The 22,902-nt window shown below is 43.1% G+C and overlaps 1 protein-coding gene across 11 annotated transcripts in view; it reads right to left on the bottom strand.

The window, feature by feature from the left end:
- HUWE1 (HECT, UBA and WWE domain containing E3 ubiquitin protein ligase 1) overlaps positions 1 to 22,902 on the bottom strand; it is a 105,592-nt gene that overhangs the window by 62,263 nt on the left and 20,427 nt on the right. For 7 of the 11 annotated variants that reach the window (XM_035140350.2, XM_060268831.1, XM_060268837.1 and 4 more), the window contains exons 3-20: positions 20,331 to 20,404; positions 18,508 to 18,606; positions 16,424 to 16,630; positions 15,761 to 15,913; positions 12,490 to 12,552; positions 10,898 to 10,975; positions 9,903 to 9,950; positions 9,746 to 9,814; positions 8,959 to 9,058; positions 5,935 to 6,077; positions 5,549 to 5,699; positions 5,340 to 5,467; positions 3,359 to 3,499; positions 3,067 to 3,178; positions 2,160 to 2,309; positions 1,965 to 2,066; positions 995 to 1,075; positions 672 to 778 (exon numbers count right to left, since the gene is read on the bottom strand). In XM_035140350.2, coding sequence (XP_034996241.1) covers positions 672 to 778; positions 995 to 1,075; positions 1,965 to 2,066; positions 2,160 to 2,309; positions 3,067 to 3,178; positions 3,359 to 3,499; positions 5,340 to 5,467; positions 5,549 to 5,699; positions 5,935 to 6,077; positions 8,959 to 9,058; positions 9,746 to 9,814; positions 9,903 to 9,950; positions 10,898 to 10,975; positions 12,490 to 12,552; positions 15,761 to 15,913; positions 16,424 to 16,630; positions 18,508 to 18,606; positions 20,331 to 20,375 — 1,977 coding nt within the window. In that variant the 5' untranslated portion in view covers positions 20,376 to 20,404. The remainder of the gene's footprint in view (positions 1 to 671; positions 779 to 994; positions 1,076 to 1,964; positions 2,067 to 2,159; positions 2,310 to 3,066; positions 3,179 to 3,358; positions 3,500 to 5,339; positions 5,468 to 5,548; positions 5,700 to 5,934; positions 6,078 to 8,958; positions 9,059 to 9,745; positions 9,815 to 9,902; positions 9,951 to 10,897; positions 10,976 to 12,489; positions 12,553 to 15,760; positions 15,914 to 16,423; positions 16,631 to 18,507; positions 18,607 to 20,330; positions 20,405 to 22,902) is intronic. The other 4 variants (XM_060268835.1, XM_035140358.2, XM_060268832.1 and 1 more) reach the window with 3 other exon arrangements.

The raw sequence follows: 22,902 nt of genomic DNA, 5'->3' as shown, positions 1-22,902 counted from the left end.
AATATTTAAGTTATTATTTGTGTGAAATATGAGGGGGGGAAGCATTTGAAGAATGAAAGAGACAACGCTAAAGAAAATGAAGGTAGTAAGAAACAGAAGAAGAAGGGAAGCCACAATTATTACGACTAGTTATTTTGTCTTAGGGGGAAAAAATTTATTTTTCCTTTTCTTTCTTTTCTTTTTTGTGAAATTTACTATATAATATTTGAAATAACTGGAACTGGAAATATTAATGAATGAAACGATTTGTATCAATGTTTACTTGAAAATTTTAATATGAAAAATTTAATAAAGATCATATTGCAAAAAAGGGAAAGACAAAATGGGAAGTAAATCCCACCTATTTCCACGTCATCACATTCATCCTCCATTTGAGCAGAATAAAAGAGTAGCTGAGGAGATATGTCGAAAAAGTAGCGCAAGTGCAATTCCAACCATGCCATGAACCCCTAAATGAGCCAGCACAGTAGACGTAACATGAACTATATGAAATGCTTTTATCAAGTATATTCATTTACAAAATGAATTAGATTGCAGTGCCAGGAATTAGCAACTGCTGGAATGCAAAATGGGAAGTGTAAAAATTACTAAGACTCTTTCAGCTCCCAGATAAAAAATAACCAACGTGAGGCTTTTATAGGAACACAGGTAGCCAAAATAATAAAACTCACATCTTTTATAAGGAGAGCATGCAGCATGACATCTGTTAGGCCATTGTCCTGTAGCGAGGATAGCAGCGAAGGCTCTTGGAATACAAAGACCGTTACCACCTCAGTGGCTGTCAGGAGAGAAGAGAGAATGAGGCGAGTCACTGACCAGTACAGGTCTTCCTAGGCAGGACAACTTCACAGCTAGGCTGAGAGATGATACCTCCCATTACAATGGCCCACTCCCAGAGTATGCTGTCACTCCTGGGAAACAAATCAAGAGGGATGTGGTCCAGGGAAACCAGCTAAGAAACGTATTATTTATTATGCATGAAAGACACACTTACCAAGCAAGAAGAGTGATGGCCCATAATATTCTGCATTGCTGATGATGTGCTTCAGAGAGGTAGGCAGAGAGCCATCCATCACTGCAAGAAGGAGACATAATGAATAAGGCACGGATAATGTGGTAATTACAGAAAGCACTTTCGGGAAAGTTTCTACTAAAAATGCTGCACCAATAAGTTTTACTTTATTACCTATACTGTACAATATGCAGACACGTACAAAATATTCTGTCACTCTGGTTTTACTGGTAATGGTAAAGGACAAGGAGCTCCATAGGACAATTAAATCCCCCAAACCACCAGAAATATTATTCAACAACTCATTTGGCTTCCAAGGATGTCAGTAACTATTCTCTGCACGATTCCAATCATATCTTTACAATAATGGGCTAGCAAAGTTCCCTGGGTTTAAACAATGAAACTGGGATTCTAAGGAAGTCACATTCCACCCCCAGTTCCACATTTTGTGATTTGCTTTGCACAAGATTAGACACTGGTGACTATTGCTGGGAAGTTCATTCCCCAGAACAAGAGCAACTTCCAAAAAGAGGTCTAGTGTGACATTTAACACTTTTACATCTGTGTAGGATAGGGTGGACCTAACGGTCAAGGGTACCTTTACCTTTCCCTTTAGGATAGAAATACAAAAGTCACCAAAGAAAGCTAATGAATTCTCAGATTTCCATACAAACATAACATTCACCATCTGAGATGTAAAATTTAATTAAAAGATTTTTTAAAAAAGAAAAGAAAGCTAATGAATTCATAAAGATCTGTTGCCCAAGTAGAACCAAATTGGAGGAGGATGGAAGCACCCCAGGAGACTCCTGCATTTAGTTATGTAGCCACCAGCATTTACAGGCTACTATACACCACAAAGAAATAAGCATCTTGTATTATGACAAGATGGTCAAGGGAAAGCTGGTTCAAGAACTGCTGGCTTAGCCCAAATGCTAAGGCAGTCTCTCACCATGCCGTATGCCATCTGAAAAAGCTGGGTCCTGGATGGCCTTTTTCAAGAAGTTCAACATGGACTTGAGAAGTGCTGCTCGCTGAGGGATGCACTGAACTCCTGGAATAAAGAAGGAATCCAGAAAATGAAATCAGTCAGTGGCAAACACTCCAGTGGTACAACCAAAGCTCTTTTTTACAAGTCAATACATACCACTTCGGGGTGAGACTACCATGTTTGTGCTGCTGCTGCTGCTACTGCTAGGAGTGATAGCACTTGGGGCCCTTGTTTCAACCACAACTTCTTGTCGATGTTCTCCAGAGGTGGAAGGCCCAGGGCTGCTCTCCATGGCTACATCAGAAACTAAAGACATGGAAAGATATTTTACAGGAAATAATTGGAATCAATTGTGGGGGGTGGGGGGGGAGGGAGAGATATACTCAGCGTAAGACAAATTAGCAGAGGTCCTTCACTTGTTCCACCCTATGTCTGCAAAGCTATAGCTGTTGGAATACCCTATTTTTCATTTTGAAGCTTCTCTTTGCCGACACAAGATGACAGTAGGCATGACTTCTTTATTATCATTTTACAAAACGCAACAACCTAACCTGCCCCAGAGCAACAGACTAATATTACTTCTCCCTATCTATTCTCTCTATGCCACGTATAATTCTATCTTGCCTCACCCTACCTCACCCATTTTCTAAAGTAAAAATCCCAGAGGATCCCCCAACACTCAAAAAATGCTGAGCCAACCACACACCCCAGCAAGACTGGCTAAGCATGTCAAATCTGCCATCTATGGAGAAAGCATGAAGTTTACCTTTCATCTCACAATTCTACTTAATTCATTATATTTCAAAATCCAGTTCTTGAAAGGCTGCAGAAGCATACCAACTGTATCTAACATGTAACATTTTAGCTATAGCTCTATAAAACATAGGATTATTAAATCTCTTAAATATGTAATAAAAGCTAACAGAAATACATCAAGTTGTAATTAAAATAAAATTCAATACTATAAACAGATACTATTTCTGTAGATTTTCCTCTCTACGTTTATTAGTTCAGTAAGCTATAAACATTTCTGTAAAAGTGACCAATAGCTCTTATGATATACCTTCTATGTCTGTCTCCATCTCTTCACCCTCCTGTGTAGTGGTAGCAGCAGGTCTCTGGATCTTTGGCTTTATAACAAAGGGACATTCCCTCCGACACAGGTCTGCCTCATGCTAAAACACAAAGGAACCTATATGTAAAAAGAGCTTTGAAACAACTTGAGTAGAGTTAACTGAATCACTGGTATCAATGATTGTGAACTCTGCAATAAAAATAAACAATGGCTGTGATGTCAGGCCTAAATGAAGAATATGCAATGAATAGTAGTTGACACAAGAATAAAGCACAGCTACCTCTAGTCTACAGATGAAGATAGAGAGGCCGCTATGAGACTGGAAAGCTGCCATGTCTAGGTTTGTGATTAAGTCCACCACACGGACTGCTCTGGTCACAAAAGTGATCTGGTCCTGTTCATCTCCTAAGAACTTGATCACCTGGGAAGATAGAATTAAAAGCAGACAAGAATGTGTGAATGCAGGAGCCACAAAAGTGATAAACCCATGGCTACAACAACCCACCATTTTCAACTGGGGAGAATCCAGAATTTCGAAAGAAAACACCTAATAAGTCTGTTGCATCAGATAAATGGTTCATCTGGAATTTCCCAGACAAAGCCGGGATTCACCCGTTGAAAAGTGTCCAGGCGCAATTTTCAAAAGTTGGTTAAAATGTCCATGAAAACCTAGGTGTATGGCAGCCCATATCAGAAGTGTTTGGGGGAGGGACTTGGGTGGGGGGAAGCTCAACAACTTTTGTGTCCAGATTTTCACTTCTTGAAATATGGTAACCCTAAGTAACTGTTAACAGCCTTTTCAACTATGAACGGGTTCGATCCCCTTTTAAAATTATTCAAGTTGGCTGTGATCATGGTTGCGATCAATGCATCTTTTGGGGGTGAATTCTACAGTTTAACTATGCACTGTAAGAAGTACCTTTTTTGCCTATCCTCAGTCTCCCATTATTCAGATTCGTTCAGTCACCCTAGATTACAGACGTATCCACTTTCTATACACCAGGGACGTCCAACTCCCAAGAGATTGCAATCTACTCTCAGAATAAAAAAGTGGCAGTGATCTGCCCATGGGGGGGACACCAAAGTTGTTGAGCTTTTGGGGGGAGGGCAGGCCAAATTTGTTGAGCTTTTTTAAGGGGGGCAGTACTTCTGCTGCTTTTTGGGGGGACACGCCATAAATCGCTTAAAAAACATTAAGCACTACACTGCTCTCCCCTTGCCTCTGACATGGCGCTTAGGCGGGCCTTTGTCCCCGTGACCGCTCCCCTCCCTTCGCCCTGTCGCAGGAAACTAGAGGACGAGCGCCAGAACAGTCTACAGCTGCCTGATCACATGGGTAGACCGGCACAGCCAGGGACCAGTGATCCTGCCAGAGTTAACTTGCCACAGCCTGCCAGCAGGGGCTTCCAAAGCACCCATGTAGCAGGGTGGTGGCGGCCGAGCAACTACCGACTCTCACCAGGTCAGGACAGCACTGATGCCTTTTCCCCCCGCAGAGGAAAATGAGCACGCGATCTACCGCTATCACTCAGGGATTGACCAATTGACCGGTTAGACATCCCTGCTCTACATCATACTTAATTTTATATCTTTCAATCAATAATGTTTCCCCTTGCCCCCTCAAAATAAAGACCCCATGGTTGTAACTTTTCCTCAAAGGGTGTGTGTGTCTCCAGTGCCCCCTGATCAATTTGACCGCCCTTTTCTAGTTCTATAAGGCCCTTATTGAGGTCTGAGGACCAGAACACAACAACTAAAGTCACAACAGCAAAGTGAGGCTACAGTTATATGCTCTGGAATGCCACCAAGCAGTTTCATTCTCAAAGGGCAGCTACTATGCCTAATCTTGAATGCTATTAAATCAGAGCTTGGCTTGACAGAACAGGTATTTCAGTTGAGACAAACCAGATACACATATGCATGCATGCTTTAGGCTCCAATACTTATGAGCCAATCTTTTCTACTCTTAGATGGTTTCTTGGCCTCACCAGCCCAGAAACTGGGCTTCCCTATGGCTGGCATTCAAGATTTACCAGTTTTAATTCAAGTTGGCAAACCTCTATAGTCTAACGGGAACAGCAGCAGAAAATTGTGGAGGCGAGGGACAGAGAAGGGTATCTGTACACACAACAGTGCTCCAGCTTTCTGGACAACACTCAAAAGAACTGCACGCCCAATTTTTGTCTGACAGGAGTCCAGCAAACGGTTCTCTAAAAAATTTTTAACTGGCTGCCTTACTCACTCTTCTGAACATACATTACCTTCAGTAAGGCCTCCATCATGCCACAGGAGACTAGAGCTTCACCTCCTGCATCATAGCTTGCCAAGTGATACAAGAAGGAGAAGAGTGCTGTGGCAAACTGATGTGGGTATGGCTCCATGGAGGGATCTGGGAAGAGGGAAGGAAGCAACATTAGAATACAACAAGCAGAATACAACCGAAGCACATGTGAGATCTACAAATACTTGCCGATCATGGCCTGTATACAGTTCCGGACTAGGACTGGCAAAAATCCGTGGTAGGAGGCAGTTCCAGTGCAATCAATAATACTACTGAGTTTTGGAGTCCTCTCCAAGTGCACAATGGAAGTTAATGTCCTCAGTGAGGCGGCTTTGATGTCCTGCCAAAGAGAAATGGGGAGATTAGGGATTTAGCTACGAGGAGAATCGTGTGCCATACAGTATTATAATTTATAAATATCCACATATTCAGTCAGTATCAAAGGAAGCTGAATAGGCTACTGACAAGCTCCAGGAAACATGGCAGAAAAAAACTCCAGAACCTTTACACTCCAACCCAAAGGCAATACCTTGGGAAGGAACTAAGGTGAGTAGCATTGAGCTAGCTTTCCTTACCAACAAGTCTGGGCAGGAGAAGCAGGTCGAGAGATGACGTACCATTAACTGTTTATCTGTTATCTGCAGTACATCCACTAGCTCCTCTATCAACCCATTGTATAGAATGCTGTTGGCGGATTCCTGCAAGGCATTTGAATACACTGTGGAAAGAGAGAGAGGCTTTGTTAAGAATTTGCGGCAGGTGAAAGACATGGGGGGGGGCACAAAACTATCTATTATTTCAAGTGATATATAACTGGTTAATATGATTGTGGTCTCTGAGCCAGAAGCTACTGTACAAGCTATGTCCAGGTGCTCCAGATCAGAGGAAGAAAGCAAACATGGTTCTATATGGCTTGGTTTGGCTACCCTCTGGTCCTTGCATTTGTTAGTCCACAACCTAAAATTCTCATTGCCATGAACATAACCACAACCCCACCAACTGGCCATGAAGGGACAAGCATTTAAGTCCACCTGGCCTCTATGAAGCAACATCACAAATAAGCACAATAACATTTGTTCCCTGGCCTGTTAAAAAATGGGGGGGGGGGGCAGGAAGAGACTACAGCTTTGAAACACGGCAATTTAGTGTAAAGTTCTTTATTTTTCTCAGACTACTTAAAAACCATCTTGGCTTTAGCTCATGGGTGTCAAACACAAGGCCCGGGGGCCAAATCCGGCCCGCCAGACCTCGTCATGTGGCCCGCCGAGCGCCGCAGCCAGCGGGACCCAGCAGTGGGACCTTGCTGCTGAAGCGCCGCGCCAACAAAGTGCCGACAAACAGCTGGGGCCGGGGAAATGCTTTTTGCCCCTGGGTCCCTTCGCGCTCTTTTCTGGCGCTGAATCAAGGCGGCGACCCCCCCTTCCCTTTCTTTCTTCCTCTCTCTCGTTCTTATTCTTTCTTTCCCTCTCCTTCCTTCCTTCTTTATCTCTGTCTTCTCTCCCTCTTTCTTTTTCTTTCCTTCTTTATTCTCTTCCTTATTTCCTACTCTTCTTTCTCTCCCCTCTTTCCTTCCTTCCTCTCTCCCTCCCACTCCTTCCTTCCTTCCTTCCTTCCTTCCTTCCTTCCTTCCTTCCTCCCCTCCCCTCCCCTCCCCTCCCTCTCCCTCTCCTCAGAAACATAGGATGCTGCTTTATACTTCTGGCCCTTAAACCCTGGAACCAGGAGAGCAGCTCCAGTGAGTCAACCTCAGCCAGTCCCTTGGTGAAGGGTGGTGGCTCACTGGCAGAACATCTGTCCTGCATGCAGAAGGACCCCAGCATCTCAAGGTACTAGTAGCTCTGCAAAGGTCCTGCATGAAACCCTAGCGAGCCTCCACCACCCAGTACAGTTACCAAAAATCATTTTTCAATAAATTGTACAATAATTGTACATTTGAATATCTACTTGCCATTATTCTTACTATGTTTCTGCTTTCAGAGCTAGTTATTACTTACATTATTACAAAAAACAGTAATAATTGAATGCAGTGACAATAATTTATGATAATAAAGAATGGACACATAGTCCTACAGATACAACCGGCCCTTTGAGGGTGACCAAACTGCTGATGCGGCCCCCGATGAATTTGAGTTTGACACCCCTGCTTTAGCTTCTCTTCTATGTTTTTAATATGTTTATGAAACTGTTGGGAGAGGTCATCACAGAATTTGAATAGTGGTATCATCAATATATGGGCAACAATTAATGCCTGCCCTTTTTGCATATCCATATGGGGCAGTGAAATTCCTGAATTTGTGCCTGGAGCAGTAGTAAGTAGGAAAGAAGCTTACAGCCAACTTAAATTTATCTCATTAAGACAATATTGTGGTGTTTGCTCCCCTATAAATCTTGGGGAATGGGAATAGATATTATCTAGATTGGGGGTGGGGTGGGGAGAGATCACAGATTTGGATTGTATCTTAAGATACTTCTGTTTTTATATATAAAGGTGGCACTATGGCAAGTAGTACCTTTTTACCAGGTACAACCAGCTATGCCTTCTCTGCAGGAGCAGCAGAGATCTGCGCTATGGTAACTTCCATATTATATTTCTGTAATATATTCAGTTTGGGGCTACCCTTGAAAGCTGTTCATAAACTTCAGTTAGTGCAGCAGCCAAGCTAGTGGCTGGGACATACTATTGCAGGCACACACAAACTCCACCCTCCAGATGTTTTGGGACTACAGCTCCCACGATCCCTAGCTAGCAGGACCAGTGGTCAGGGATGATGGGAGTTACAGTCCCAAAACATCTGGAAGGCCGAGTTTGCCTGGACTATTGGAATAATCTCCTTGGCACCAAAATATCTCAGCTGGTTACCGGTTAGTCTCTGGGAAATAAGTCAAGACTTGATAGCACTAACTCATCTGGGTCTAAATTCTGATACATAGAGAGGACAGGCTGACGTGCTAGGGCCAAGTCTTTTTTCAGCAATGGTAGCTCCACTGCAAGATTTCCTTGATACACAGACTTGCTCACTTCTTTTGTTGTGAGCCACTACATCTATCAGTTAAAAAGCAGCTTGAACACCTAAGTAAAGTATGTGACTCCAGAAATGCATAGTACAGGCATTCCCCCGCCCTTATGCAGGGGTTACGTTCCAGGACCCCGCACATGTATGTGAAATTACGTAAAGTGGAGAGTACTCCACTTTAACAGGAAGGGCACATGAGGAGGAGAGAGAGACACAGACAGAGACACACTCTCACCCTGGAAATTGCTTGGCCTGTCCCGAGCCTGTCTGCCTAAGGGGAGCCAGTGCATGGACTGGCGGCAGCTGGCCATGGAGGGAGAGGGCCAAGAACAGAAATAGTGCCAGAATGGGGGCATGGACACGTGACAGAGTGGCAGGGAGAAGATGCCTCCTACCCTGCCCCGCTGGTTGATCAAACGCCTATTTATTTATTGCATGGCAGTACTGTACATGAAAACACGGTCACGTGCAACAAAATAAAAAGTATCACTTTAAAGCTATCCCAATGTCCACTCGTATAAACTCATATTCTTCCCCTTAGTTTGGCAGTGCCACAGGTAAGAATCCATCTGCCACCATGCTCACCTAATATAGAAATGGCATGCAGTCTGGCCTGAACAGCTTGCAACCGCTTTTTATGATTGGAAAAGCCATGGGCCAGGCGAATGTGTGTAAACAACAGCATCTACAAGAAGAAAACAGTTAGCAGTGTTGCAATAAAGGCCCAAGCATCCACCGTGACAATGCATCCCTCACAGGGTTGTAACTGACACCAGTCACCTGGCAGGATCTACATATGTAGAATGAGATGCAACAAATTTTTTCACTTCAGTCATATGTGTATATAAGTAAATATTACAATCTAGAACAAGGGCAGGGCATGAACCAGTCTCCCCAATGCCCTAGTTTTGTCTACAGAGTGCACATTCAAAATGCAATTCCTACTCTGAAGTCCCAGATGATACAATTTATTCTATTATCTCATTTAGCCATCTGTGTAAAGGTGGCCCTAATGCACTCAACCTGGTGCAATCCAGGGCAGTATCTGCTGCTACCTTGTGTAACCATGTTACTCTCGATGGGTTTCCATTTCTCTATCTCATCACTCTCTCCCCATTTTGAGAACACAATATGGAAACCATACCAAAGTTAGCAATATTGGAAACTAGAGCTCTCAGCTCACTAAGCGCCCCACCAAGTCCAGGGGGGGGGAGAAATCCATTTCAAGTACAAAGGAGATTCATTATTCTTAACTCAGTTTAGCTACTGAAAATCTCCGAAGCACAGCAAATTTGTTTTCCTTGAAACTAAACAAGAAGCTTCATTCTGTAATGCACCCAGAGCACCACATTGGTCTTTCCTGTCAATGTACCTGTTTATCCTTTGGGATGCTGTACATTTTGGTGAGTGATTCCATAATTTCAGAGGGACTTTCTGAAATCTGCATTGGGTAAATAAGAGAGGCTTAGAAGCCAATACGAAGGCAAAATTAAAAATATCATTCAATTAAGCAGGGGGAGTTAGCTTACCTTGTCAAGTTGTTCTATGTGAATATAATGTAGTGTGTTGCTGGTAGTCTGAAAAGGAAACAAAATGGTTTTGGAGTTCATTTCCGATCTCTCATTCGGAAGCCATGGCAAAGTCACAACTGCGCCACAGAACTGCTCAAGGGCAGCCACCAAGAGCTACAGCTCAACAATCAGACCTGGCTTTCGTGGGGTATTTTAATCATATCCCAATATGGATTACTGTGCTGGCAACCCCTATTTGAGAAAGAGCTGCTGCCCCATAAATCCACATCTGCCCCATAAATCCATACCTAGAAAAAACAAGCATTTAGAGAAGCAAAATGGAGAAGTCTCTTCACAGGTGGACAGAGGTGTTACCGTGGAAGTGTCAAGGGTGTATGTACCTGGCACTTAAGCGTTCCCATTTAATTTGGGAACGCTGTCAAGGTGTGCCATCTACTTTACACCCAAATACTCAGGGAACTGGAGATACTATGTAAGGGTCCTCACAGGGCCTAGTGTGGAATTTGGGGAGGACAAAGTTTGAACTGTTTGCACCTGACAAGAGACCTTTCATAGTGTGTTTCTCAAGACATAGGAAAACAAACTCTCCCTGAGATATGAGGGCAACAAAGTGGGCCTTCAACACCACTGAATCCCTACCACCATCACCACCACCTCCGAGAGTTAAAAGCAGCATATTTGATTGCAGGGCACAGCAGCTACAGCAGAGGTAGGACACTGGGTGGACCATGACAACCTCCAAAATGAGTTGATCAAGCTACTGAAAGCATCTGAGAATAGGAAGACTGGCTGCCAGCATCTTCTCATACCTAAAGTAACTTCCTCCATCTTAGTATTCACTCACTGGGAGTAGAGAACCCCACCTCTCTTAGAAACTGAATAGGGAGCAACGTACTATAGCCTTTTTCAATCCAATGTGGGCTTAATTGCCAAATCTTGCTCCCACCCACTTCCCTCAGAACCCTACAAGAACAAGTCTGTAGGAGACTCACCCTTTTGTCCACTTTGACCTCGGCCCCTGGCTCTGCATAGAATTCAAAGTGTAGTGTAGTTGCACTGGGAGGGTATTTCTGTGTACAGATCACAGTATGGAATCAGAACAAACCAGATGGCAAACACTCCCTCCAAAATAAATCAAACCACTCTCACCCTGGACTAGGGGGAGGTTAAGGGAGGGGCATTAGCGTAACAAAGGACAATGCACCCTGGTGCTAAGAGCACCCACTTGCAGATGTGTGAGTATAACCACCACCCCCAACTCTCCTTACATCTTTTTGTGCATGTGGGAGGAGGAAGAGAGTTAAGATGTAAGAAGTTAGGATTAGGTATGAAGACATGGTGATGCAGAGGGAGCCCTGCTGATATCTAGGAACAAAAACAGCAATATCCAAGAAGATGCACAGACATGGAACAATGGCCTAGACCTGTGCCTCCAGCAGCTCCACAGGGTATGAGTAGCAATGCATATAAGACTACTCAGCCTTGCATCACTCAGGTCATGCAAGCTTAATGTAAAAGTTGAAGCAGCCGAGGGGGAGAATTTTGCTGGCCCCAGGTCAAAGGCGGTATTTCAGAACATGCCATCAGACCTTATGGGCCTCACAACTCATATGAGCCCTACATTTGGTGCACTTCCTGACATCACTGTCAGCAGTGACGGTAGCGGCAAACCAGGAAGCACCTTAAAAATGATTTGCTTCCTATTTCCAGAAGTTTACAGTAACTGCCACTGTTTTGGTATGATAGCAGCTGTACCATCTTGTGCTGATCATGCTAACCCAACTGGGGCAAAAAGTGATCTCCACCAGGATCAACACCCAGAATGTATATGTTGTAGATGACTGTTACTCTGATCATTCTCAAAAACAATACATCTTGAAAATACCCTATGTATGATCCTGCCCACAATGATGCTGCTTCACTCCAGAGTGTAGCCATTTCAAAACATAGCAAAAATCAGCAAAGCAGGCACTGGAAAGTTTTAAAGCAACAGGACAGTTCTGATGAGGCTAGTAACTATCAGAACCACCACAAGCTGGCATCTCTCCTGGTTCAGGGGACCACCATGGACAGGGGAAAGAAATTAAGCAAAGTGAACAAGGAAAGGGTACCCAAGAACTCCCGCCCCCAAATACCCAATATTCTTCCAAATCGCACAATGCTTACCCTCAAGAAGGAAGATTATATATACCAGCAAAAAATGAGAGTTTCAGTTTCCAAATCTTGGTGCCAGAATCCCTAACCCTAAAACATTGTTTGAAGTCAAACTTTTCCAAAGCCTATGCCAAGCAATGCATAGTGACTTTTATTTCAAATATATTGCAGAATCCTACTGTGTTATAATGGACTCTTGCCCATTAGGAAGACAACATTTTCTTCCTACAAGAGCAGAGTACCAACTATTTGCCAATTTGCTATTAAATACGAACAGTGTGAGAGGCACTATAAAATACACACTTGGGAAAGGACTATCAATGTATTCATGTAAATCAGAAAAGCAACTGGGAATTAGTTCTACACATCATGAGTCAAGCTACCAACCACAAAGTAGCAGAAAAGATAAAATTCAAAATGGAATACTTACCAGCATGTGCAAATCTCTACAACATTCTGCCAGACCAAAGCCATTCTCCTTGCCACCCCAACTCTGCAGGACAGAAGGAGGAGAACATAAAGGATGAATGAACCCCAAAACCCTACAAAAAACAATCCAGAAGGAAAACTCAACTGTACACTTCAGTTGGACTTGATCAATAGAAAATTGGCTATGTGAAGTTCTGGCATGCATGTTCTATTCACAGCTGCATTTAAAATCTCACTAAGTGCCCCCCTTTCCCTCTAGGACTCCAAAATCCTACTTTATATAAACAGTCATCATGATTATTTCCAAAAGCAATTAACAAGTTCTGCTTTGTGGTAATGAAGGCTACCCAAAATGAAAGCCAACATACCACTGAGAAACTGCCAAGATGCCATCCAACATGACCCAATACAACAACGTTGACTGGTAAAACAGAAGCTTGAGAGTTAAGTAACTGTCACAGGCTATGATAAAGAGCGCCAGTGCTCAGCTGCCTTCAGAGCTGCTTGAAATGACTCACTTGAATCATAGTTTGTACCAGCTGCACACTGCAGTGTCATGTACCGTATTTTTCGGCCCATTGGACGCACCTATTTTTTAAAGCAGAAAAACAAGGGGGGGGGGGAATTCCGCCTCAAACCTGGCGGTGGCGGCTACAGAAAAACAGAAAGCAGCTTTTGGGCTGCACGTCCCGTTCCCCCCCCACAGCCGCCAGCGGCAAAGGGGCGGGGGGTAAACGTTCCTCCTTCCTCCCCCGCCCCTTTGCCACTGGCTTTAAAGCCAGCTGGGGAGAAGGTGAGGATGCTATGGGGGCAAATCGCCCTGACGCTGTGTGCAAAGCTAGCAGTTCTCCTTTAAAGCCAGCTGGGGAGAAGGGATGGACCATAGCGTCCTCCCCTTCTCCCCAGCTGGCTTTAAAACAAGCGGGGGGGGGGGAACCGCTAGCGCCACGCACAGCGTCAGGGAAGCTCACCTCCGTTTGCAAAGGCAGGCTTGTTTTTGCGAACGAAGATGGTGGGGAGGAGCCAGCAGCATCTCCTCCGCTGCCTCCCCCCGCGTTCAGCAAGAAGCGCCTCTCCGAACCCCGGGATGGGTCCTGCGCCTGCTGTCAACGGCAGAGGCGGGGGAGAGGAATGAGCGGAGCCATTCGTCCCTCTCCCCCTGCCTCTCCCGCTCACAAGAGCAAGCACAGGACCCATCCTGGGGTTCGGAGAAGCGCTGCGCTGCGCCTCTCCAAACCCCAGGATGGGTCCCGTGCCTGCTGTCAACGCAGAGGTGGGGGGAGAGGGACGAGCCGGCTCTGGCAGGGGCAACCGTGGCTGCCCCCCACTCTTGGGACAGCCAGCGGCAGCATCAGGGCCCCGAAAGGAGCACGCTGATGCTGCTGCCGGCTCTCCAGGGCCAAGCCCATCTGCCCCCCACTCTTGGGAGAGACAACGGCAGCATCAAGGCCCCGAAAGGAGCACGCTGGTGCTGCTACCGGCTCTCCAGAGCCAAGCCCCCCTGCCCCCCCCGCCACTCGCAAAAGCGGAGTGCGCTGGCGCTGGCGGTGGTGAGGGAGAGAGGAATGAGCAGCTCTTCTTCCTCGGAAGCCGCTGCCAGTGCGGTCCGCTTTTGCGAGCGGCAAGTGGCTGCTTCCAAGGAGGAAGAGCTGCTGGTTCCTCTCCTGCCCTACCCCCCGCCCGCCGCTTGCAAAAGCGGAGCGTGCTGGCGGCGGTGGGGGAGAGAGGAACGAGCAGCTCTTCTTCCTCAGAAGTTGCTGCCAGTGTGCTCCGCTTTTGCGAGCGGCGGCTTCGGAGGAGGAAGAGCTGCTCATTCCTCCCCCCCCCCCCACCACCACCACTTGCAAAAGCGGCAGCGGAGGAGATGCTTGACAGGGAGCCTGGCCCGCCCCTCCTTCCCGGCTCCCTGTAAATGCACGCACTCCGCTTGCTTTAAAGGGAGCCTTCGCACCATAGGACGCACTGACTTCCCCCCTTCCTTTTGAGGAGGGAAAAAGTGTGTCCTATGGAGCCAAAAATACGGTACATCATTGCTTCCTGTGATAACTGCCATTACAAGTGACACAAGAGAGTAAATCTCAACTGCTTTGAAAATGAGAGAAGGAATAGGGTCACCTTTGTTGTAATCTGGATGTCTAATAAAGCCACAAACAGATTAAGAGAAAGATGAGTGAAGCCACCTATGCAGTGGCTTATTTTTACTTTATTATAGTTTCCAATTATAAACAAAGCAGAAATACCACCAATAAAATACAGAAAATAAATCAAGAACATAAAATAGAGCAGAGAACAGAAATAGTATTTAAATATTGTTTTCAAAGTTTTACAAAGCCGCTCCTGTTTTTCCCCTGAAAGTACACAATTCCCTCAAAGTGCTTTGTTTTAGCTGTGTGTCTTTACCCCCGCCCGCTTTTTTAAACCTCTCAATTTTTCTTCATCTGCCTTCAGACCTTTTGTACAATGCATTTTTACAATGTACTGTGCAGAAGGATTGGTGGGAAAACACATCACGTGAAACAGTCCATCACACAATCAGTTACAGGACTGCACCTCTCAGCATGCTTAGAGGTCTGGTCGGCCAAAAATATAGCATCTCTGAAGCTAGTCACAAACTGAACTTCCTTTATATACCATGGCTGCATGCTGCTTTTATCACATAGCAGATAAAAAGGCAGTGCTCAAGGAATCTGACGCCTGCTCTCTCTCTCTCAGATTACACCATACCTGCAATGTGACAGAAGGCCACAAGAGCAGACTAAACTGTAGCACAATGATCTTCAGGGTAATTAGCTTCATCATTAGGCTCAAAAGTCTGTTTAACAATACACAACCTTTCAAAAGGAACTGCTCCCACAACAAATAAAAAACTGGCTATATGAAGAAGACCCCCAAAGCAAATAAAATTAGATAATTTAAGTCTTAATACTTTGACAACAGGAATACTACAAATAACTACATACCTGTCTGGAAACCTCAGTACATAATGAAACACTAAGTAAGATGGGCTGATGCAAACAGCCCAAAAGGACAAACTAGATTTAAGATGTGAGGCCCAAAGCCTTAAATTTAGGAAGCAGAGGTAGAAAATGTGTCAGAGATCTTCCATTTTCTATTGCTTTGAGCAAATCCATTTATACTATGACTGTCAATGCTCTTTACTAGAGACATTACATTTTTGATCCATCAACATGGCTTCTAAAGGTGCATTATCTAAAGAAGCCATTAAGACAATGAACTTCAACTTTCTTGCAGGTCTCTTTACAGCTGCTTACCTCTGCCAAATGCTGTAGCCGGGACAGAAGAGGCATCCTCTTGTCAGAGCCCAGGCGCGTGATGTAATTGGAGCGTTTGCTAAACACATACAGGAGGTTCAGCACTGCAAGGACCACTTGCATGTCCGAGGATGCCAACAATGTTGTCAAGTGCTAAATGAAGAGGAAAGTATTTGAAACATTCCTAAACTGCCACAATCTTAATTTCCAAAGAGATTAATATTTTCCTGTTCTTCCTTGCCATGTTCAGTCACTGTAGTGTTGTGGCTAACAGATTAAGTTATCAACGAGAAGTCTATAATTCAAACCTTGCTTTTGCTATGGACTCCATATGCAGCCTTAGCGCAGCTACAATCCTCAACCTACAATATGGGGAGCATAATACTAGCCTGCCTACTGGCTTTAAAATTTCAAGATTAAATGGATGCTATGTAAACCTCTTGAATGCTTTAAAGCATTATATAAAATTGCTAAGTATTTAAGTAATAAATATTTGAGTCCATCTGCCTCCCAAAATCAACAATATAGTGGGGCTGTCATTCTTGTCCCAACAGAAAAGCGGCTTCACACTATTAAAGCCATCATCTGCTTCTAAAACATGTTTCAGGTGAGAGGCCATTCAGCCCATCTAAATCCCAACCCTGCTAGTTTAGAGTTCTTTACCTCGATAGAGCTGTACAGGTGGCGAGAAAAACTGTATTCTATTAGCAGGGCAGTGAAGTTCAACACTGACAGCAGTAAGGATTTCAGCTGTTCCCTCTCCGGCCTGTCGCAAACCAGCATCCATGACATGTTCTCCACTGTCTGCCCAGCATCTGCTAGGATCCCATCGAATCTGTCTAGCAGGTCCACCCAGTGGTAAAGTTCGCACTTAAAGAGGGGGGAAAGCACATTCAGGAAAGAATGACAGTGACAAGGAGAGATAACTGGACTTCTTGGGAAAGGGTCTGCTATACCTCCCGGGGGGGGGGGGGGAGGAAACTAAGATATCCCCATATTCATCAGCCAAATACAGTGGACTCAAGAGCTGACCAGGTAACTGGAGAGTAAAACATTAGATCCAACCCCCATGCGTGCTTATTTGGAAGTCTGACTGGCACAACAAGTAAGCCTGAATAGGATAAAGCTATAACTTTTACAACACAATTATGTTAGAATTAAGGGGCATCAGGAAAATAAATATGAGATGGAAAATGAATGAAATGATGAAAAGATACTGAACAAAGCGAATTCTTTGAAATAAATATGGCTCAGGAAACAGATACTGTATAAGAGTGATATGGGACGAAAGTAAGGCCTTCATAAGAGGATATTACATACAACAAAATGCCATACAAAAAAGTATTAGAGAAGGCAAATTGGACCAAATTAGAAATGAAATCTGTACGAATGAAAAAACTCTAGCTAAAGATCCAAAGAATGTAAATGCAGTTCAAAAAAATTAAAATATTACAAAATCAATTATCAATATTATTAAACTATGAAATAGAAAATAATATTAAATGGATGAAACAAAGAACTTTTGAATTCGCAAGTAAACCAGGGGAAATGCTTCCATGGCAATTAAAAAAGAAACAAAGAGAAAAAATAATTGATAAATTGATAGAACAGAAAATTATCGATAATAAGAAGAAATAAGTTTAGTTATTGAAAAAGAAATGTTTAGTTATTGGCTGAAGTTCATAAAGTTAAGGGTAAAATATAGAAAGTTAGTTAATGGGGAATAAGTAAATAATATTTATATAATATAAATATAATATTTATAACACAATATAAAAGTAAAGAAAAACAAACGAAGTCGAGCTCTGGGGGGAGGGAAGACACAATGGTAGAAATAAGAATATACATCTACACAGATATATACATATAGCACAATTTGGAATGTATTGTAAAGAATGATGAAATGTGTAACTGAATGTAATATTGTAATAATAATAATAATAATAATAATAATAATAAATAAATAAAGCTATAAATTAGTTTGCAGAACCAGAGATGCATCATAAAGTTTTAATCATAAAGATTGGCAAGTAAAAATGATACATACAGTATTATAATTTGGCAACAAAAACAGCATAGATTAAAGGAATAAATGAGAAAGAAAAGGATAAAGATTGGAAAATATTATATAGCAAACTTTGTCGAGAACGCCGATCTCTCAACAGATCTATGAAGACCCAAACCAATGAATATTAAAAGGGACAGTGAGGATATAGGTATACATATGAGTAAAGGAAGAGTAAAAAGGCGTAATATAAGACTGGCTGGAAAACACAATAGGGTGGGTGGAGGGGGTGGTTGATGAGATGTAAATTGCTTTTCGATTAAGCAAATATTATTTATTATTTATTGTATTTTTTGGTTAGGCTGTGATAATTTTTTATTACTATTTACTATTTTTTTGTGTATGCAATTTTTTTGTCAATTCTTGCAAATAATAAATACAGTTTATTTAAAAAAATAAATAAAGTTTTAATCCTCTGGGACCAGTCATGGTTGTCTGAAGCCCATGCCATCCTCAACCTTCCACAACAGCTTTCCCCAACCTTGTTGGACTCCCATCAGCCCTAGGCAGCATGGTCAATGGTCAGAGATGATGGGAATTGTACTGCTAGAGCACACGGAGGACACTAAGTTGGAAAAAATGTTGAATTATAAAGCCTCAAAATGAATATAAATTCAAAGACAAGAGGCGTTGCATTTTCTCAAGATGCTTTTTTACTACATGATCTGCTGCTACCGCATACCTTTCCGATGTTCCATGTTTTGATCTGTTGAAGTTCCAGCAGCAGCTGTTCATCATTGCAAACCTTGAGTTTGTCAATCAAGGCTCTGCAATCTGCAGGCTGAAAGGTGAAGAAACACTAAGGAACACGAATTGCTACACATCGATGGATGCATCTTCATAAAAGAAAATGCTGGTAAGCAATGAGTTGTGTTGTTATAAATTTAAAATTTCATTTACTTCTCTCCTCACCCTAATGTGCACAGACAGACATGTGATCCTACCAACAACAACTTGGGTGTCTCTGTGTTTATATTTATAGAAAACAAAATGCCCCAGATTTCTACCTTTTCCCATTGTGTGACGCTTAAAAGTCAGATATGTAATACCAGAAAAAGCACTTCACTGTCCACACTAAATGAGTTACTAAACTCAATTAAGGGGTACGCTGAGTTGCAATCTACAACAGGATACTGATCAAAGAAAGCAGCCTTCATTCCATTTCTTTTGGAATCCATTTTTTTGTAGAAGTAATGATCTATACAGTATTAGAAACCAATTTCTATAGCTTCTGAGTTACTGGCAATCATAACCTGCCAAGTGGAAAGTCAGTTTATTTCTAGCACACAGTGATCTCCAGTTTCTCCCATTTATCTCCAAGTTTGCTGTTAAGGAACATGCACTCAGTAAAACACAGGTAGGGAACTTGCCATTTGAAAGAGGCATGCAGCTCCCAATCTCATTTTATGCACACACATACACTCATGTTTCCTGAAGCTACTTCACTCTTGAAATCCCAGAATCCTGTTTACTTCCTAATTTTTTTGGGCCTTAAACTCCCCTTCCCTCTTTTCCTCTATGTAGTTTCAGAACCATTGGAAGGGGTGGTATTTTATTTGATAAAAGCAAATTGATGGTTTTGTATGGCTTACAGAAAATAAGATTCAGCTAGGTAGCCGTGTTGGTCTGACGCAGTAGAAACATTTTTTAATTAATTTTTTATTATTTGTACAGAAAATAAGTTTCTCCGCAACTTTCTGAAAATGAAAATGAAGAGGTATGTTTCTGGAGTATGTGAGTGTCCATAGCACACAAAGGCAGAGAGGAACTGCTTTTACTTTCTTTGTTTTCCAGAACAGTAGCTATATTGATCTGTTGTATGAAAAAACTCTTGAATCCTTATCTGAGAGTAACCTCACCAAAGGTAGTGAAGCTTACTTATGAGCAGATTTACATAGGATTCTCATGTGAGGTGGCCATGTAAAAATTGAACCAGGCAGGGCAGTCTCTATTTCAGTTTAGTTAATGCAACACAGGGTTTTTTTCCTGTCTTTGCCCATCACTGGGTATGGCTCTGCCCACTAAAAGCATGCACCCCCTCCCAAAAGATTACCCTTGAGGGAATGCAGCCTACAACAGATTGACTTTCCCAGCAGTAAACTATCATACAACCCAAAAGACATTCAAAACTAAAATGTCAAAAATGCACTGCTGTAGATAAAGTCAAATTTGTAATCTCCTTGATCCCATTGCACTTTACAGTGGTACCTCTACTTACGAATAACTCTACTTACGAATGTTTTTACATTCGTAGAATGTAGAATGGAGCTCCGTCCGCCATCTTGGATGCGGTTTAGATAGGATTTTTTCTACTTACGAATTTTTAGATAGGGTTGCTTCTACTTACGAATTTTTTCTCCCAATGCATTCCTATGGGATTGGACATACAAATTTTTCCGACTTACGAGTGTGTGTTCAGAACGCATTAAATTCATAAGTAGAGGTACCACTGTATTCTTATACTGTTCCTATGATGAGCTCAAGGTAACAAGAGGTGATACTTACAGCCTCTGTAGGTGTTTTCTTCAGCTTAGTTCGGTCCACTTTCATTTTTATTAGTTTTCCGCTTCCTGGTCCTGCTTGGTAAAACAAAATGACAGAGATGAATGTCAACAGGACATATTTAATCAGTTAACAAACAAGTGACAGTGTAAAAGAACAAAGGTGGCCTAAGAAGCTCAAACTACATAGAAGGGGGCAGTCTTAGATAAACATAAGGAATCAATTTCTGAGGTTGCATGTACACCAAAGACCTCTATAGCTACAGCTCACATGGAACGCTTCATTAGCACACAAGGCTACTGTCACAGATGGGTGTTGGCTACTCCCGAGTAAGCACTCCACACATCCTCTGGATTTTCATAGTTTTATTGTGCATGCTATATACAGTGGTGAGATGTCTCAAATCATGTCTGCTCTGCATGGGGCAGAAGCCCACAATGGCGTCTCGTGGGCTCTGACCCCCCTTTTAAGACTGGGCATCCACACGCCCCTCCTCCTTGCTCTATGGGTCCTCCGTGGTCCCAAAACAGGCTCCTGAGGTGCCCTTCTACTTACTCCCTCCTTTCCAGCCCCTGCTGAAGCTAGCTCCTCCCCTGCTTCCCTGCTACCAACCTGGAGCTGAGCCACCAGGACTCTGCAGAGCCCTGGACCCGTCTTAACCCTTCCTGTTCCTGATTTAAACTCCCAGACTTGCTGCTGCTCTCCCATCTGATGGAAGTAAGCAGAGTGGGCTGCTCTCTGCAAGCCCTCTCTCTTACAGCTACCAAAAGATTTCCTGCTTTATTGTGATTTCATTGTAGGCACCTATTTGCTGTACATCTCTCACATTTGCTACTACAGTGGTACCTCTGGTTAAGAACATAATTCGTTTTGGAGGTCCGTTCTTAACCTGAAACCGTTCTTAACCTGAAGCATCACTTTAGCTAATGGGGCTCCTGCTGCCGCCGCACCGCCAGAGCACGATTTCTGTTCTCATCCTAAAGCAAAGATCTTAACCTGAGGTACTATTTCTGGGTTAGCAGAGTTTGTAACCTGAAGCGTTTGTAACCCGGGATACCACTGTACTACAGATTCATGCTGGAATCATACAAACAGGTTTGTAGCCTCATTTTGGAAATTAGGACAAGAGCTGCGGACTATTGACATTTATTTTCCACACACCCCAAAAGGAAAAGGCTTCTGTTCTCTTAACACACTTAATCCTTAAACCAAGACACTGTCCCCAATTACCCTAAATATTGCATACCAGTTGTGGGACAGCAATTTGAGGCACAAACTGGGGGAAACCAGAAAAGCTACCGTACCAAGAAACTAAGAAATTGAAAGGTTGTTGCAGAGGAAAATCTATTCCAATAGAGGACAGTAAGGCACAGGGTTGAACAAAGAACCATAACATTGTAGAATTGGAAGGGACCCCAAGGGTCATGCACAAGTTCAAGTAGGGACCGATCAGAGCCTGCTCAATTTGATTTCATTGGAATTTACTTTTAGGTGTCAGCATTAATGTCTTAAACTGCCAAAAAGAGAAATAAATGCTGAAAAACATATCTAACTGTATTTAATAGTATATAGAGTACCTACGCCACAAAAATATGAATACATTCTTATTTCACTGGCAAGCCAGATCAAATTAAGAAAGACCTTGCTGACAAATATATAGAAAGAGAATCTACCCAAATGATGCTGACATAAAAACCTCACGCATATACCAAGCTGGAAAAATGATAAAATAGTGTGCAAGTTTATCACCCACCCTCTCACCTCAAGAGTATATTGTCTTACACTGAACATAACCAAAAGACTTAAAATATGAACATAAAGAACAGATGTTGCATGTTCTTTTGTACTTCATTAAAAACTTTAATAATTTATTTAAAGAGCTTCTGGTGGAAAATCAGTTCAGTTACCACAAAAATTAGTTTTCTGGCAGCATGCTCCTCTCTAATCCCATGAAACCAAGTCAGCAGTTAAGATACACAACTATAGACTTCCGGTTGACCGCGCCATCTTTTCCAGTCGGAGGTCTGTTCAGCGGAGCAGACCTCAGCACTTCAGAGGTGTGGGGGGGAACCACTCCAGTGGAGCGAACCCCCCTGAAAAGCCCCAAATCGAGCGTTTTGGGGACTGAACGTCCGGCGGGCGCCATTTGTGGGCTCTCCCTCCCTGGTTCGGCTCTGTTTTGAGTCCCCGAGAGTGAGGAGGTAGAGCTGTGGTGCACGGACAAAGATCACTAACTCTAACAGCGGGAAGCTGCAAGACTGGGAAACAGCAGCGGCCAATTCTTCCAAAGGAACAAAAAAAATTACAAAAAGAACAGACTGTGAGTAATCTGATCCATTGTATTTCAATTTGGAAAATTTGGACATGGGAGAGAGATCCAAAAAACAGAAGTCGATCTCTACCCACTGAGAGACTGGGAAGCAGAAATGTGCCCCGAAGCTGAGAAGAAATTTGGAGCAGTTTAAACCTCCAAGGAAGGAACCTCTACAGTGGTACCTCTACTTACGAATAACTCTACTTACGAATGTTCTACTTACGAATGGAGCTCCGTCTGCCATCTTGGATGCGGTTTAGA

This window comes from Zootoca vivipara, chromosome 16, assembly GCF_963506605.1.
Source record: "Zootoca vivipara chromosome 16, rZooViv1.1, whole genome shotgun sequence".
Lineage (NCBI taxonomy): Eukaryota > Metazoa > Chordata > Lepidosauria > Squamata > Lacertidae > Zootoca > Zootoca vivipara.
Note: the sequence above shows the minus strand (reverse complement) of the source record. Positions and strands in the feature narration are given on the sequence as shown.